The 17,184-nt window shown below is 45.1% G+C and overlaps 1 protein-coding gene across 1 annotated transcript in view; it reads left to right on the forward strand.

Moving 5' to 3' along the window:
• LOC309546122 (galactosylgalactosylxylosylprotein 3-beta-glucuronosyltransferase 1-like) overlaps nt 1-17,184 on the forward strand; it is a 299,237-nt gene that overhangs the window by 190,464 nt on the left and 91,589 nt on the right. The window contains exon 3 of the mRNA XM_082245654.1: nt 16,543-17,075. Coding sequence (XP_082101780.1) covers nt 16,543-17,075 — 533 coding nt within the window. The remainder of the gene's footprint in view (nt 1-16,542; nt 17,076-17,184) is intronic.

The following is a 17,184-nucleotide window of genomic DNA, read 5'->3' on the forward strand; positions in this document are numbered from 1 at the left end:
GGCCTCCCGCTAATAGCTGGGACGATTGGCCAAATGTCGCTTTGCCTGCCATTGGCCAGGTTTGTAAGCTCTTCCGGCAACTGACTCCACGCCCGTGTCCTACCCCGCTAATAGCTAGGGCGTGCTGGACATGAAGGGGACACCACTCGATCCAACATGCAGACCGCCAGGCCTGAATCGGGAATCTTCATGAGGTAAGATTTGACTATAATCCTTTCAGGAGGAGGACAAAAAAGGAACACGGCCTCTGGCACGGTGTAAAAATTTATGGGAGTAGGGTCCTATGAGGTAGGAGGAGGCGGGACTAACCCACACGTAAGCTGCCATGGAGTCTGTCAGGAAATACACTTTTCATTTCTCAACCACCTATTACACTTTTGAAGGCCCTGGAGCACCAGCACATTGAAAAAGCCCACTAAATGACCCCATTTTGGAAAGCAAACACCCCAACGTATAATCTATGAGGCATAATGAGTCTTTTGAACATGTCATTTTTTTCCAGAATCTTTCGGAAAATGTGGAAAAAAAATGAAAACGCATTTTTTTTACACAAAGTTGTCCAATTATAAGATATTTCCAACACATAGCATGTACATAGCAAAAATGACACCCCAAAATACATTCTGCCACTCCTCCTGAGTATGGAAATACCACATGTGTGAGACTTTTACACAGCCTGGCCACATGCAGAGACCCAACGTCCAGGGAGCTCCTTCAAGCGTTCTAGGAGCATAAATACACTTATAACTTTCTGACTACCTATCACACTTTTGAAGGCCCTGGAGCACCAAGACAATGAAATTGCCCACAAAATGACCCCATTTTGGAAAGAAAACACTCCAACGTATATTCTATGAGGCATTGTGAGTCTTTTGAACATGTCATTTTTTTCCACAAGTTTTTGGAAAATGTGGGAAAAAAATGAAAACCTATTTTTTTTACACAAAGTTGTCAATTTATAGGATATTTCTAACACATAGCATGTACATAGCAAAAATGACACCCCAAAATACATTCTGCCACTCTTCCTGAGTATGGCGATACCATATGTGTGGGACTTTTACACCGCCTGGCAATAAACCGAGACCCAACATCCAAGTAGACACCTTCAGACGTTCTAGGAGCATGCATTTTACATCTAATTTCCTGACAACCTATTACATTTTTGAAGGCCCTTCATATTTCTAACACATAGCATGTACATACCAATTACACCCCAAAATATATTCTGCTGAGCAAAGGGTAAATAAATGATTTCCTGTGGTTTTAGTAGTGGTCCACAGAGGAGAGCATCCAGGTAGAAGGCAGGGATGTGGTCCGTGACAGCAAAAGCAATCGGACAGGCAGCAGGCAGAAATACTGTCCATAGTCATTACAGGCAGCAGGCAGGAGTACTGTGCATAGTCATTACAGGCAGCAAGCAGGGATACTGTCCATAGTCATTACAGGCAGCAAGCAGGGATAGTGTCAGCACAGCCAAGCATTGGTCCAGGTAGCAGGCAGAGATGTGGTCTATAAAGTCCTGGGTCATTATATGCAGCGATATGTTCAACCCCACAAAATATTGATCCAGGCAGCAGGAAGGAACATCACGCTTAGGCCTCTGTCAGGAAAGAATGGGGACAGGGGTAGAGGCTTCTCCCACCCAAATCGCTTTGAAGCCTCCGGACTCCAGACCCTGTTATGGGAACACAGAAAACCAAAAACGGTTTTTCCATACTCCTAACTCTCTTCTGAAGCCCCTCACATATATGTGAGACCCCTGTCTACTGAAGTAGAAGGGCAAAAGATCAGTCCAAGTGGCAGGCAAAAAGCGTGGTTGATTAGCAGGCCGGGTCGGTACACTTGGAAGTCAGAAACTTGGTTTAAATCGGCAGGCAAAGGCATCGTTGGTAAACATGCTGAGGTCGGTACACATGGATTTTAGAAACTTGGTTTTCAAAGCGGCAGGCAAATGCATCGTCGGTAAACAGGCCAGGGTCTGGTAACGTAGAAACATGGTAGCATGGTGATCTGGAAGGGTATTTCAAAAAGGGAAATGGCAGTCTTAAAATTAAGGGGATCTAAAATCTTATGGCTGTATGGTAGATTTTGAAACAATCTCCAATGCATAGGCCAGGTTGGGAGGGACAATCGGGACAATGATAACTTGTGTCTCTTCGAATTCCATTACTGCTGCACACACGACATCTCTTTTGGCGCCTTCTTCCTGATTCTGTGGGGGGAATACTATAGGGAAAATGTTGCTCGTGAAGTCTACTCACACTATCTGAGCGAATGCTTGCTGGGGCCGGTCCTTGTTGGTATATTAGGGCAGTGATGATTTCTTCAATGTACTTGAGGTAGTGGAGGTGTGGGTTTCCGGGTGTTTTTTGATGGCAGACAAAGGAATTGTACATGGCCAAATGAAATAGGTAGAATGCAACTTTTTTGTACCAGTAACGGGACCTTCTGGTTGATAAATAGGGCTGCAGCATCTGGTCATTTAAATCCACCCCCCCATGAACAAATTGTATTCGTGGACGCATTCAGGCTTTGTAATGGGGCCACGTCTTCGGGGAATCTCCACCACAGTGTCATTGTGGATGGTGGACAAGATGTAGACATCTTTCTTGTCCCTCCACTTCATGGCCAACACTTCCTCATTCCTCATAAATGCGGTTTCCCCCGGTTGAAGGTTTTTTTGGACCAGAGGTTGTGGGAATCCCTTCCGATTTTTTCTGCTAGTACCACAGGCCGGGGTTTTTTCCAAGTATAGGTGGCGAAAAAGGGGAAGACTGGTGTAATAATTATCCACATAAAGATGGTACCCTTTTTTGAACAGGGGGTATGCCAGGTCCCAGACAATTTTCCCACTGGTTCCGATGTATGTTGGGCATTCGGGGGGCTGGAGCTGGGAGTCTTTGCCTTCATAGACACGAAAGGCGTAGACATACCCAGTGGCTCTCTCGCATAATTTGTTCATCTTCACCCCATATCTAGCTCTCTTATTTGGGATATATTGCTTGAAGTGCAGCCGGCCAGTATAATGGATCAGGGATTCATCCACACAGATGTTTTTGTCTGGGACATACACTTCAGCAAATTTTTGTAAAAAATAATTTATTAGGGGGCGCAATTTATATAATTTGTCGTGGTTGGGATGATCTCGGGGAGGGCACTGTGAATTGTCACTAAAATGGAGGAAGCGCATGATCATGTCATACCTTGATCTGGACATGACAGCGGAAAAAAGAGGCATGTGGTGGATGGGGTGGCTGGACCAGTAGGCATGGACTTCATTCTTCTTAGAAAGCCCCATGTTGAGTGTAAGTCCCAAAAATATTTTGAATTCGTCCACTGTAAGACGGCGCCAATTGAACGGGCGGGCATAGGAAGAATCGGGGTTGGAGGCAATAAATTGACCTGCGTAAATGTTGGTTTGGTCCACAATGTACTCCAGCAAGTCTTGGGGAAAAAACAAATAAAAATAATCCAATAGCGAAAAATTTGAAGTGTTGGGCTGCACACCTGGCTGTGCGGTGAAAGGGGGGATTATCGCTGTTCCTGAGCTGGCAGGCAACCATACGGGGTTTGCCAGGGCATCGGGAAGGTGGGTTTGGGCCCGGCTTCTTCGGGTTGCACTAGTTATTCCAGTGCTGGTACTGGGCTCCCCTTCTTGGGGTCTAGCTGCGGCGGTGTTGGTGCTGCTAGATGACGGAAAGTGTTCTGGGCTTACTCTCCTTATCCTTTTAGGAGGACGGACTGTTTCCTCCTCGGATTCAAGGTCCGATCCACTATCCTCCACTGGCTCATATTCCGAACCAGTATCGGATGATGCGAGCTCCCCGGCGCTCTCATCACCTGACTCGGCTATCATTTCAAATGCCTCCTGTGCTGTGAAAAACCTTTTGGCCATACTGGCGGTACTGATTGGTACTGGCGGTACTGATTGGTACTGGCGGTACTGATTGGTACTGATGGGTCCTGGCGGTACTAACAGTACTGGTGGGTATTGGCGGTACTGGTGGGTATTGGCGGTATTGGCGGTACTGATGGGTACTGGCGGTATTGGCGGTACTGGTGGGTACTGGCGGTATTGGCGGTACTGGCGGGTACTGGCGGGTACTGGCGGGTACTGGTGGGTACTGGCGGGTACTGGTGGTACTGATGGGTACTGGCGGGTTGTTAGATGTTCCAGATGTGATGACAGATCCACAGATCCAGATGTTCTGACAGATCCAGATGGGCTGCGAGTGACACTGGTGACAGGTCCTCTTTATTGGGGGGGGGGGGGGCTGTGTAGTGCACTTTTTACTACAATTACACAGTAAATGTACTCACTGATCACTGATCTCTGCTATTCTCCTCACACGATCGGTGTGTGTGAGGAGAACAGCTTAGATCAGTACTATCAGCTTTCCATTGTTATTGTTGTGACCGGCTGTGATTGGACACAGCCAATCACGTGGTAAACAGCCAATTTTATTGGCTGTTTACCCTGATCGGGTATGCGCTGTGTCCGAGGGACACATTGCATGCCCGATCGCTGCGGTGCGCGCTCTCGGAATCGCGCAGCAGCCTGTCATCCTAACCGCCGGCTCCTGCAATGTTATTGTGACCGGCTGTGATTGGACACAGCCGATCACGTGGTAAACAGCCAATTTTATTGGCTGTTTACCCTGATCGGGTATGCGCTGTGTCCGAGGGACACATTACATGCCCGATCGCTGCGGTGCGCGCTCTCAGGAGCGCGCAGCAGCTTGTTATCCTGGCCGCCGTCATATGACGTCCGGTCAGGATAACTCAACCACATTCCCGCCGTCATTTTGTAATAGGGCGGGCGGGAAGTGGTTAAATAAATTTGCTTAGTTAAATGTGTTAAATTTGTTTCATTCGTCTTCAGAATTTATTTTGTTAGTTTCATATTCAAATTAGAAAAATTCAACCAAATTCGGAAAAAATCTGACCGCATTCGGGAAAAAAAAAAAAACCCTGAAAAAAAATGATCAATTTGGTATTCCCATTCGAAAATGCATTTGAATATAGAACCATCTTCAGAAATTAGAATTTTAGAATAAAACAAATTCTAATACAAATAGAAAAGATCAGAATAAAATAGAAAATAGAATAGAATAGAAAATAATAGAATAGAATAGCATAGAAAATAAGAGTATAGAATAGAAAATCAATATAATAGAATACAATAAAATAGAAACAATATAATGATTATATTCTTTTTATTTTATTCTATTATATATTAACTGTTTTTCAATTTTTTTTTATTCTAGTCTCTTTTTTTTTTTTTATTCGATTTTATTCTATTATATATATTAATTGTTTTTTTAATTATTTTCTATTCTATTCTCTTTTTTTTTAATTTGACTATTTTTTATTATTTTCTATTCTAATCTTTTCTATTCAAATTCATTCTTTTTGAAATCTGAATTTCTGAAGATAGTTATATTCTTTATATGTTATTCTATTCTATTTTTCTATTATATTCTATTCTCTTATTTTCTATTCTATTATTTTGGATTCCATTGTTTTGGGTTCTATCCTAATCTATTCTATTTGAATTTGAATTTAGAAGTCATATTCTATTTTAGTTTATTCTTTTCTATTTAATTATATTCTTTACTATTCTTTCATTTTTATTTTATTGCTTTATTGTTTTATATTCTATTCTATTGTATTCTTTTTTAGAAAATCGATTTCTAATTTTTTCGAGATCGATTTTGATTCAAAATTGTTTTCAAATTCTATTTGAATTTGTTTTAGCATTTGAATCTAATTTCATCCAAATTTTGTTACAATTTTAATTTGGTAATTCGGATACATCCGAATTGAAGAATAACAAAACATTTGTCCGCATTTTGATTCGGAACGAAACAGACCGCACATGTCTACCCTGTACCTGACAAAACCATGACCTGGCCCAGGGGGGTTCCAAGAGTGAGGAGGTAGGATTTGGGCCTCCATAGTTCTGGTACTGGTGTCCCTTTGCAGAGCCAGCGGCATAGGACCAATGAAGCCTCTTTTATCTCTTACAGCGTGTATATGAGTAGCCGATTCGTCAATCACCTTTGATGGTCAGGGTACACAATGTTATTTACATTGACAGACGGTGAAAGAAATCCCTCCTTACATTGGCGGTCGGTGGAAGGAATCTCCTTTATAATTTTAGTCAGTGAGAAAAAAAGCCCTTACATTGCTTGTCAGTTACACGAATGCTCTATTACATAAGGTGTTTCTAAGAAGCATACTCCCTTCATTGTAAGTCAGTGGAAGAGGTCCTCTTACATTGGAGGTCAGTGGAAGAGGTCCTCTTATATTGGAGGTCAGTGAAAAAAAGGTCCTCTTACATTGGAAGTCAGTGAAAGGGGCCCTTTTACATTGGAGGTCAGTGGAAGAGGTCCTCTTACATCGGACGTCTGTGCAAAAAAAGGTCCTCTGACATTGGAAGCCAGTAGAAGAGGTCCTCTTGCATCAGAGGTCAGTGGAAAAAGGTCCTCTTACATTGGAGGTCAATGGAAGGGGTCCTCTTACATAGAAGGTCAGTGGAAGAGGTCCTCTTACATTGAAGGTCAGTGGAAGGGGTCCTCCTACATTGGAGATCATTGGAAGAGGTCCTCTTCTTTTGGAGGTCAGTGGAAAAGGTCCTCTTACATGGAAGGTCAGTGAAAGAGGTCCTCTTACATTATAGGTCAATGAAAGAGGTCCTCTTATAATAAAGGTCAGTAAAAGAGGTCCTCTTACATATGAGGTGAGTGAAAGAGGTCCTCTTACATTGGAGGTCATTTTAAGAGGTCCTCTAAACATTGGAGGTCAGTGGAAGAGGTCCTCTTACATTGGAGGTCAGTGGAAGAGGTCCTCTTACATTGGAAGTGAGTGGAAGGGGTCCTCTTACATTGGAGGTCATTGGAAGAGGTCCTCTTACATTGGAGGTCATTGGAAGAGGTCCTCTTCCTTTGGAGGTCAGTGGAAGAGGTCCTCTTACATGGAAGGTCAGTGAAAAAAGGTAATCTTTCATTGTAGGTCAAAGGAAGGGGTCCTCTTACATTGGAGGTCAGTGGAAAAAGGTCTTCTTATATTGGAGGTCAATGGAAGGGGTCCTCTTACATTGGAGATCAGTGGGAGTGGGAGAGGTGTCCCCTTATATTGGTGGATGTTGACAGAAAGATGCCCTCATCCTATACCTGCTTACATTTGTTCATTTTTCAGCATTATTCAGGTTGCCTCCAACTGTCAGATACACTAAGTAGGTCTTTAACCTGACCCACCTTGAATTCAAATGAGGTTTCATAGTAAATGTATATGTCTCTCATAATTTCTCTGTTAAAATAAATACCGCAGCCAAAATGATTATATATTTAGCTCTACCCTATTTTTTTAAACATGCGATAATTAGATGAAGAGGTATATTTTATTGCACCAGTGGTAAAATTACAGTAATCTTAGCCAGCAACGTAGCCAAAGTTAATTAATACAAACTGGGCTCTGATATTAATTGGATATATGGCACTTTTGATGAAACATAAATAGAGATGACCTTCTCTGATCCAGCATAAAACTGACTATCTTTAATTCAATAATTTACTAAAACATCTCCTATTTCTTTTACCTCGGGAGACACTAACTTAACATTTTGATGCTCCAATATTCTAAAATTCTGTCTTTTACAAACAAATCCTAGCTTTATAAATAATCTTATATCAATGTACTGTACATGGCCAATTAGGATTAGGTAGATTTTGTCTGCAGTCTTAGTCTTGCCTTAAAACTGAGAAAACAGTTGGAATTTCGGAACCAACCAAGTGCTGAGCATATATTAGGGAAATAATAGCAGGAAATACCAATCTGATAAATTAATCAGAGGAGCAGAGAGTGTCTGCAGGGATAGTCAATTACTTCTTAGGCCTCATTTACACAGGGCATATGAATCCATGCCTCGTGTGGCAGCCATATTTTTCTTTCCTTATTGGCTCATTGGCATAGAATGCATGAAGATAAAAAATCTTCAGCCTTTGCAACCACTTTAAAGAACATTAATTGTTATCAAGTTGTTATAGGTAAAGTTCCACTTTAATGGAGTCACAGGCAGTACTTAAAATCAGCCACAAGTTCTAACCCCTTCTATGCCCCAGTCAGTGGTGTATGTTGATTTTGTGCTGCCCTAGGCAAGACTAAAATTGAGCGCCCTCCCCGTCCTATGTAAATTTGCCCCACTCCTTCCTTTTTAACGGATGTAACTCCCTCAAAAATTGAAGGACTACAAGTTCCAACATGAACCCCTGAGATCTCACGAGTGAGGGGGGTGGGGTGGGTGAGGGAGGGAGGGTGAAAGAGAGGGGAGGTGAGAGAGAGAGAGAGCGGGGTGGGTGAGGGAGGGAGGGAGAAAGAGAGAGGGGGGATCAGAGAGGGGGGATGAGAGAGAGAGGGGGGGTGAGAGAGAAAGAGAGAGAAGGGGGATGAGAGAGAGAGAGAGAGAGAAGGGGGATGAGAGAGAGAGAAGGGGGGGATGAGAGAGAGAGAGAAGGGGGATGAGAGAGAGAGAGAGAGGGGGGGATGAGAGAGAGAGAGAGAGAGAGAGAGAGAGAGGGGGGATGAGAGAGAGAGAGGGGGATGAGAGAGAGGGGGGTGAAAGGGGGGTGAGAGAGGGGGGAGAGAAGGGGGATTACAGAGAGAGAGGGAGGGGGATGAGAGAGAGAGAGAGAGAGAGAGAGAGAGAGAGGGGGGGATAAGAGAGAGGGTGTGTGAGAGAGAGAGAGGGGGGTGAGAGAGAGAAGGGGGGTGTGAGGGGGTGAGAGAGAGAGGGGGGGTGAGAGAGAGGGGGTGAGAGAGAGGGAGTGAGAGAGAGAGGGGGTGAAAGAGGTGGCTCTAGCAACCAGTGGCCAATAGAGTCTTAGGTGGAGGGGGGGCGGTTTTTTTGTTGCCCCCCAGCAAAGTGCTGCCCTAGGCCTGGGCCTTGTAGGCCTAGGCCAAAATATAGCACTGGCCCCAGTTGATACAAAAAAAAAAAATTCTGGGCTGAAGTTGGGTTGCAAGTAGGGTTGAGCGGACACCTAGATGTCCGTGTTCGACGGGTTCGGCCGAACTTTAAAAAAAAGTCCGGGTCCGTGTCCCGGACTTTTACCGAACTTTTCCCGGACACCGAACCCCATTGAAGTCAATGGGGACCCGAACTTTAAGGCACTAAAATGGCTCTAAAACACCAAAGGAAAGGGCTAGAGTGCTGCAAATGGCAGCAAAACGTAATTAAGAGCATGGCAAGTGCTCTGCAAACAAATGTGGATAGGGAAATAACTTAAAACAACAAAAAAAAACAGAAAAATAAAACAATGTTCTTCTTCATCTCTGAAGGACGAGGCCCATATGGAGTAGGAGGGAGGTTGAGGTGGTGGTGGATGTGGCGGTGACATAGGCGTGCGCACAGGGTGTGCTGGGTGTGCCTGGGCACACCCTAATCACCTAGGGCACATAGCATTGCCAGTGAGGAGATGGGAAAGATCTCCCTGGGACCTGCTCTGCTCTATTTCTCCTTGCCTACAGGTACATGGCCCCGATACATTACTCTCCCTGCTGGCAAACACATGCATGTGTATTTCAACTTTGGGGTGCACACCTTAATGCAATAGGCTGCGCACACCTATGGGCGGTGTAGGTGGAAGCGGCGGTGGAGGAGGACCAGGGCCGGATTAACAGCATCATGGGCTTGGTGCTGAGGATTTTGAAGGGCCTTAAGGGCCGTGCCTTGCCATGCACCCAGAGGAGGAAGGGTGCAGCCATGCATGCCTAATTCAACATGGGATGCTGTCTCTGAAGCCCATAAACACATCCATGCATCGCCAACTGTCCCTCCTTGTCCGGCCTTCACGCTGTGTGGGGAGGTTCTGAGGGTGCTGCCTGGGGAAGCGAGCATAGAAGCCAGACTTCTGTGTTTACAAGTGACAGAAGAGCGGTAACAGTGAATATGGCCAACCCGGGGCCTATATAAAAGGTAGGGGCCTGGAGCTGCAGCTCCAATAGCCCCTACATTAATCTGGCCCTGAGGAGGAGGACGAGGTAGCCAACACTGCTTCTTTTCAAAAATTTTAAATGAGGGTACACCCCAAAAGAGTGAGAAAGAGCAAAAATGGAACAATGGGTGGGTAAGGTCGGTATCCATTGCTATTCTGCATAAGGTACGGAAAAGTCCCGTGGGATCCATGCCTGGTTCATTTTAATGAACGTGAGCTTGTCCACATTGTCTCTGGACAGGCGGCTGCGCTTGTCTGTTATAACGCCCCCAGCCGTGCTAAATACCCGTTCAGATAATACACTGGCTGCAGGGCACGCCAGCACCTCCAAGGCGTAAAGGGCAAGCTCAGGCCATGTGCCCAATTTGGAGACCCAGAAGTTGAAGGGGGCAGACCCGTCATTCACTACATGTAGGCGTGTGCACACATACTGCTCCACCATGTTGGTAAAATGCTGCCTCCTGCTAAGACGTTCCATCTGAGCTGCTGGTGCTGCTGTTTGTTGTGGCGTGCTGACAAAGCTTTTCCACATTTCGGCCATGCTAACCCTGCCTTCTGAGGTGCTGGCGGTGCCCTGGTTGCGTTGGCGACCTCCTCCTCCTCCTCCTCTGCCTTGTGCTTCCACTGTGGCCCCGCTGTCAGATGGGAATGCCAGCAGCATGGCGTCTACCAGCGTGCGCTTGTACTCGCGCATCTTGCGATCGCGCTCCAGTGAGTGAATTAAGGACGGTACGTTGTCCTTGTAACGGGGATCCAGCAGCGTGGCCACCCAGTAATCAGCACAAGTTAGAATGTGGGCAACTCGGCGGTCGTTGTGGAGACACTGCAGCATGTAATCGCTCATGTGTGCCAGGCTGCCCAGAGGCAACGAAAGGCTGTCCTCTGTGGGAGGTGTATCGTCCGTGTCCTCTGTATCCCCCCAGCCACGCACCAGTGATGGCCATGAGCTGGCCTGGGTGCCACCCTGCTGTGAACATGGTTCCATCTCCTCCTCCAGCTCCTCCTCCTCCTCCTCATCCTCCAGAACTGTGCCCCTGCTGGACAATTGCGTCCCTGGCGTTTGCGTGTGCAGGAACCCACCCTCGGAGCCCCTTGCGAATGACTGCCCTGAAAGCCTTGGAAATGTTACCTCTTCATCCTCCTCCTCCTCCTCATCCTGTGCCACATCCTCTTCCATCATCGCCCGAATTGTTTTTTCAAGGAGGCATAGAAGTGGGATAGTTAAGCTGAGAACGGCGTCATTGCCACTGGCCATGTTGGTGGAGTACTCAAAACAGCGCAACAAGGCACACAGGTCTCGCATGGAGGCCCAGTTAAATTAAATAGCGGAATAGAAAATATGATCCAAAAAAAGTGTATGTATATCACACGTACACAACCGCACTGGGCCCCAATTACTATTGTTTGTACCCCTAAAAGGCTAGATGAGGAGTAGGGGGAGTATGGAACAGGCAGCACCCTCAAACCTTCAGAAGTATGAGATGAACCCCAACAACTTGGAAAGGTGGATCTCTCTCACACGTACCAACACAGACTATCCCCCAATTTAACTGATCCCCAAAGGTTTTTGATTAAATAGCGGAATAGAAAATATGATCCAAAAAAAGTGTATGTATATCACACGTACACAACCACACTAGGCCCCAATTACTATTGTTTGTACCCCTAAAAGGCTAGATGAGGAGTAGGGGGGGTATGGAACAGGCAGCACCCTCAAACCTTCAGAAGTATGAGATGAACCCCAACAACTTGGAAAGGTGGATCTCTCTCACACGTACCAACACAGACTATCCCCCAATTTAACTGATCCCCAAAGGTTTTTGATTAAATAGCGGAATAGAAAATATGATCCAAAAAAAGTGTATGTATATCACACGTACACAACCACACTGGGCCCCAATTACTATTGTTTGTACCCCTAAAAGGCTAGATGAGGAGTAGGGGGAGTATGGAACAGGCAGCACCCTCAAACCTTCAGAAGTATGAGATGAACCCCAACAACTTGGAAAGGTGGATCTCTCTCACACGTACCAACACAGACTATCCCCCAATTTAACTGATCCCCAAAGGTTTTTGATTAAATAGCGGAATAGAAAATATGATCCAAAAAAAGTGTATGTATATCACACGTACACAACCACACTAGGCCCCAATTACTATTGTTTGTACCCCTAAAAGGCTAGATGAGGAGTAGGGGGGGTATGGAACAGGCAGCACCCTCAAACCTTCAGAAGTATGAGATGAACCCCAACAACTTGGAAAGGTGGATCTCTCTCACACGTACCAACACAGACTATCCCCCAATTTAACTGATCCCCAAAGGTTTTTGATTAAATAGCGGAATAGAAAATATGATCCAAAAAAAGTGTATGTATATCACACGTACACAACCACACTAGGCCCCAATTACTATTGTTTGTACCCCTAAAAGGCTAGATGAGGAGTAGGGGGGGTATGGAACAGGCAGCACCCTCAAACCTTCAGAAGTATGAGATGAACCCCAACAACTTGGAAAGGTGGATCTCTCTCACACGTACCAACACAGACTATCCCCCAATTTAACTGATCCCCAAAGGTTTTTGATTAAATAGCGGAATAGAAAATATGATCCAAAAAAAGTGTATGTATATCACACGTACACAACCACACTAGGCCCCAATTACTATTGTTTGTACCCCTAAAAGGCTAGATGAGGAGTAGGGGGGGTATGGAACAGGCAGCACCCTCAAACCTTCAGAAGTATGAGATGAACCCCAACAACTTGGAAAGGTGGATCTCTCTCACACGTACCAACACAGACTATCCCCCAATTTAACTGATCCCCAAAGGTTTTTGATTAAATAGCGGAATAGAAAATATGATCCAAAAAAAGTGTATGTATATCACACGTACACAACCACACTAGGCCCCAATTACTATTGTTTGTACCCCTAAAAGGCTAGATGAGGAGTAGGGGGGGTATGGAACAGGCAGCACCCTCAAACCTTCAGAAGTATGAGATGAACCCCAACAACTTGGAAAGGTGGATCTCTCTCACACGTACCAACACAGACTATCCCCCAATTTAACTGATCCCCAAAGGTTTTTGATTAAATAGCGGAATAGAAAATATGATCCAAAAAAAGTGTATGTATATCACACGTACACAACCACACTGGGCCCCAATTACTATTGTTTGTACCCCTAAAAGGCTAGATGAGGAGTAGGGGGAGTATGGAACAGGCAGCACCCTCAAACCTTCAGAAGTATGAGATGAACCCCAACAACTTGGAAAGGTGGATCTCTCTCACACGTACCAACACAGACTATCCCCCAATTTAACTGATCCCCAAAGGTTTTTGATTAAATAGCGGAATAGAAAATATGATCCAAAAAAAGTGTATGTATATCACACGTACACAACCACACTGGGCCCCAATTACTATTGTTTGTACCCCTAAAAGGCTAGATGAGGAGTAGGGGGAGTATGGAACAGGCAGCACCCTCAAACCTTCAGAAGTATGAGATGAACCCCAACAACTTGGAAAGGTGGATCTCTCTCACACGTACCAACACAGACTATCCCCCAATTTAACTGATCCCCAAAGGTTTTTGATTAAATAGCGGAATAGAAAATATGATCCAAAAAAAGTGTATGTATATCACACGTACACAACCACACTAGGCCCCAATTACTATTGTTTGTACCCCTAAAAGGCTAGATGAGGAGTAGGGGGGGTATGGAACAGGCAGCACCCTCAAACCTTCAGAAGTATGAGATGAACCCCAACAACTTGGAAAGGTGGATCTCTCTCACACGTACCAACACAGACTATCCCCCAATTTAACTGATCCCCAAAGGTTTTTGATTAAATAGCGGAATAGAAAATATGATCCAAAAAAAGTGTATGTATATCACACGTACACAACCACACTAGGCCCCAATTACTATTGTTTGTACCCCTAAAAGGCTAGATGAGGAGTAGGGGGGGTATGGAACAGGCAGCACCCTCAAACCTTCAGAAGTATGAGATGAACCCCAACAACTTGGAAAGGTGGATCTCTCTCACACGTACCAACACAGACTATCCCCCAATTTAACTGATCCCCAAAGGTTTTTGATTAAATAGCGGAATAGAAAATATGATCCAAAAAAAGTGTATGTATATCACACGTACACAACCACACTAGGCCCCAATTACTATTGTTTGTACCCCTAAAAGGCTAGATGAGGAGTAGGGGGAGTATGGAACAGGCAGCACCCTCAAATCTTCAGAAGTATGAGATTGTGTTCACTGTACCCCACAAAGATTGAGTTCACTGCACCCCACAATGATTGTGTTCACTGCACCCCACAAAGATTGTGTTCACTGCACCTCACAAAGATTGTGTTCACTGTACCCCCCAAAGATTGTGCTCACTGCACCCCACAAAGATTCTGTTCACTGTACCCCACAAAGATTGTGTTCACTGCACCCTAAAAGGATGTTGTTCACTGCACCCCACAAAGATTGTGTTCACTGCACCCTAAAAGGATGTTGTTCACTGCACCCCAAAAAGATTGTGTTCACTGTACCCCCCCAAAGATTGTGTTCACTGCACCCCACAAAGATTGTGTTCACTGCACCCCAAAAAGATTGTGTTCACTGTACCCCCCAAAGATTGTGTTCACTGCACCCCAAAAAGATTGTGTTCACTGTACCCCCCAAAGATTGTGTTCACTGCACCCCACAAAGATTCTGTTCACTGTACCCCACAAAGATTGTGTTCACTGCACCCCAAAAAGATTGTGTTCACTGTACCCCCCCAAAGATTGTGTTCACTGCACCCCACAAAGATTCTGTTCACTGCACCCCACAAAGGATTTTGTTCACTGCACCCCAAAAAGATTGTGTTCACTGCACCCCAAAAAGGATTTTGATCACTGCACCCCAAAAAGGATGTTGTTCACTGCACCCCAAAAATGATTTTGTTCACTCCACCCCAAAAAGATTGTGTTCACTGCACCCCACAAAGATTGTGTTCACTGCACCCCAAAAAGATTGTGTTCACTGTACCCCCCAAAGATTGTGTTCACTGCACCCCACAAAGATTCTGTTCACTGTACCCCACAAAGATTGTGTTCACTGCACCCCAAAAAGATTGTGTTCACTGCACCCCAAAAAGGATGTTGTTCACTGCACCCCAAAAAGGATGTTGTTCACTCCACCCCAAAAAGATTGTGTTCACTGCACCCCACAAAGATTGTGTTCACTGCACCCCAAAAAGATTGTGTTCACTGCACCCCAAAAAGGATTTTGTTCACTGCACCCCAAAAAGGATGTTGTTCACTCCACCCCAAAAAGATTGTGTTCACTGCACCCCAAAAAGATTGTGTTCACTGCACCCCACAAAGGATTTTGTTCACTGCACCCCAAAAAGATTGTGTTCACTGCACCCCAAAAAGGATGTTGTTCACTGCACCCCAAAAAGGATTGTGTTCACTGCACCCCACAAAGGATTTTGTTCACTGCACCCCACAAAGATTGTGTTCACTGCACACCAAAAAGGATTGTGTTCACTGCACCCCAAAAAGATTTTGTTCACTGCACCCCAAAAAGATTGTGTTCACTGCAGCCCAAAAAGATTGTGTTCACTGCAGCCCAAAAAGATTGTGTTCACTGCAGCCCAAAAAGATTGTGTTCACTGCAGCTCACACACAGAAAAATGGATGTGGATCACTGACACCTGCCTATCTCCAATCCCACACCACACAGCAATATCGATTGTAGTTTGTAGAACACAGTTTCCCTAAAATTCAGCAGACTCTGTCCCTAACAGGATTGAGAAGAGATCGTAGATCAGGATTGAGTGCAGAGTCACCCCACCCCCCACACAGCAATATCGATTGTAGTTTGTAGAAGACACTGACCCTATAATTCAGCAGACTCTATCCCTAAAATGCCTACAACTCGCCCTGCCTAAACACTCCGACCTGTCCCTCAATTCTATCCGGACACAAATGGTTTTTTCCTGCCTATCTTTCCCTAATCAGCAGCCAGCACATTGATGTGTGCTCTGTCCCTTAGCTAAGCAGCAGAATGACGCTGCTGCGGCGGCTGCCTCGAACTTATAAAGACTTGGTCACATGCTTCAGACGGCCAATCACAGCTACTAAGACATTTGCAGGCATGGCTGGGATGGCTTAAGGCACACCAGTTAAACGATTGTTGATTGGCTGTTGAAAGCCCGCCATGAAAAGAGCGCCAAAGCATGCAAAACCCGGAAATAAAACGACCGAACACGGATTTTTACCCGAACATACAGTAAAGTGTCCGTGTCCGTGTTCGGGTAAAAAAAATCCAATTATTCGGTACGAACACGAATAATACAGTCCGTGTTCGCTCAACACTAGTTGCAAGCTGCCCATTAAAAACTGACTAATATTCATGATTATGTATTCAAATGGTTGACTATCCGTTTTGATTTAAGGAATATCTCTATCTCTTCTTCTTCAATGTTATTTGATTTAGGTGCCTAAATTCTCTAAAAACTCAATATATCTCTATATATATTCTCTGTACAGAGGACACAGGTGACAATTCTACAGTCAGACCCCTTTTCAACAATGTGACCCAGAGTAAAGAGGACTCTCTACAATGTGTTCACCAGCACTCCACCCGAGCAACCCCCGTTGTAGTCCGGACATATGTCTATTCTCGACCTCCGCCCTGGAATGAGGAACTCCCTGTCATCTATGTTATCACGCCCACCTACACCCGGCCTGTCCAGAAAGCTGAGCTGGTTCGCCTAGCCAACACCTTTCTGCATGTCGTAAATTTGCACTGGATTGTAGTTGAAGATTGCCCAAGGAAGACCAAACTAGTGGCCAACCTGCTGGAGAAAGCTGGGCTCAACTTCACCCACCTGAATATCGAGAGCCCACATAATCAAAAAGTAGGTTTATCCAGAACTCCTTCCCACACCCCGAGAGGAACCATGCAGAGGAACTTGGGCCTGCGATGGCTTCGGGACAACATCAATGCTTCCAACCCTCCCGAGGGAGTCGTCTACTTTGCTGATGATGATAACACCTACAGCCTGGAACTTTTTGAAGAGGTAACTCCTACTAATGCCCGTATTAACTTGTGCTTTTGTACGTTGCTCTGTTACATTCAATATATGAAATATGCACAAGGGAAAAATTTCTTTTGCTTAGTTTCAGATT

Source organism: Pelophylax lessonae, assembly GCF_965119305.1.
Source record: "Pelophylax lessonae genome assembly, chromosome: 2".
NCBI lineage: Eukaryota > Metazoa > Chordata > Amphibia > Anura > Ranidae > Pelophylax > Pelophylax lessonae.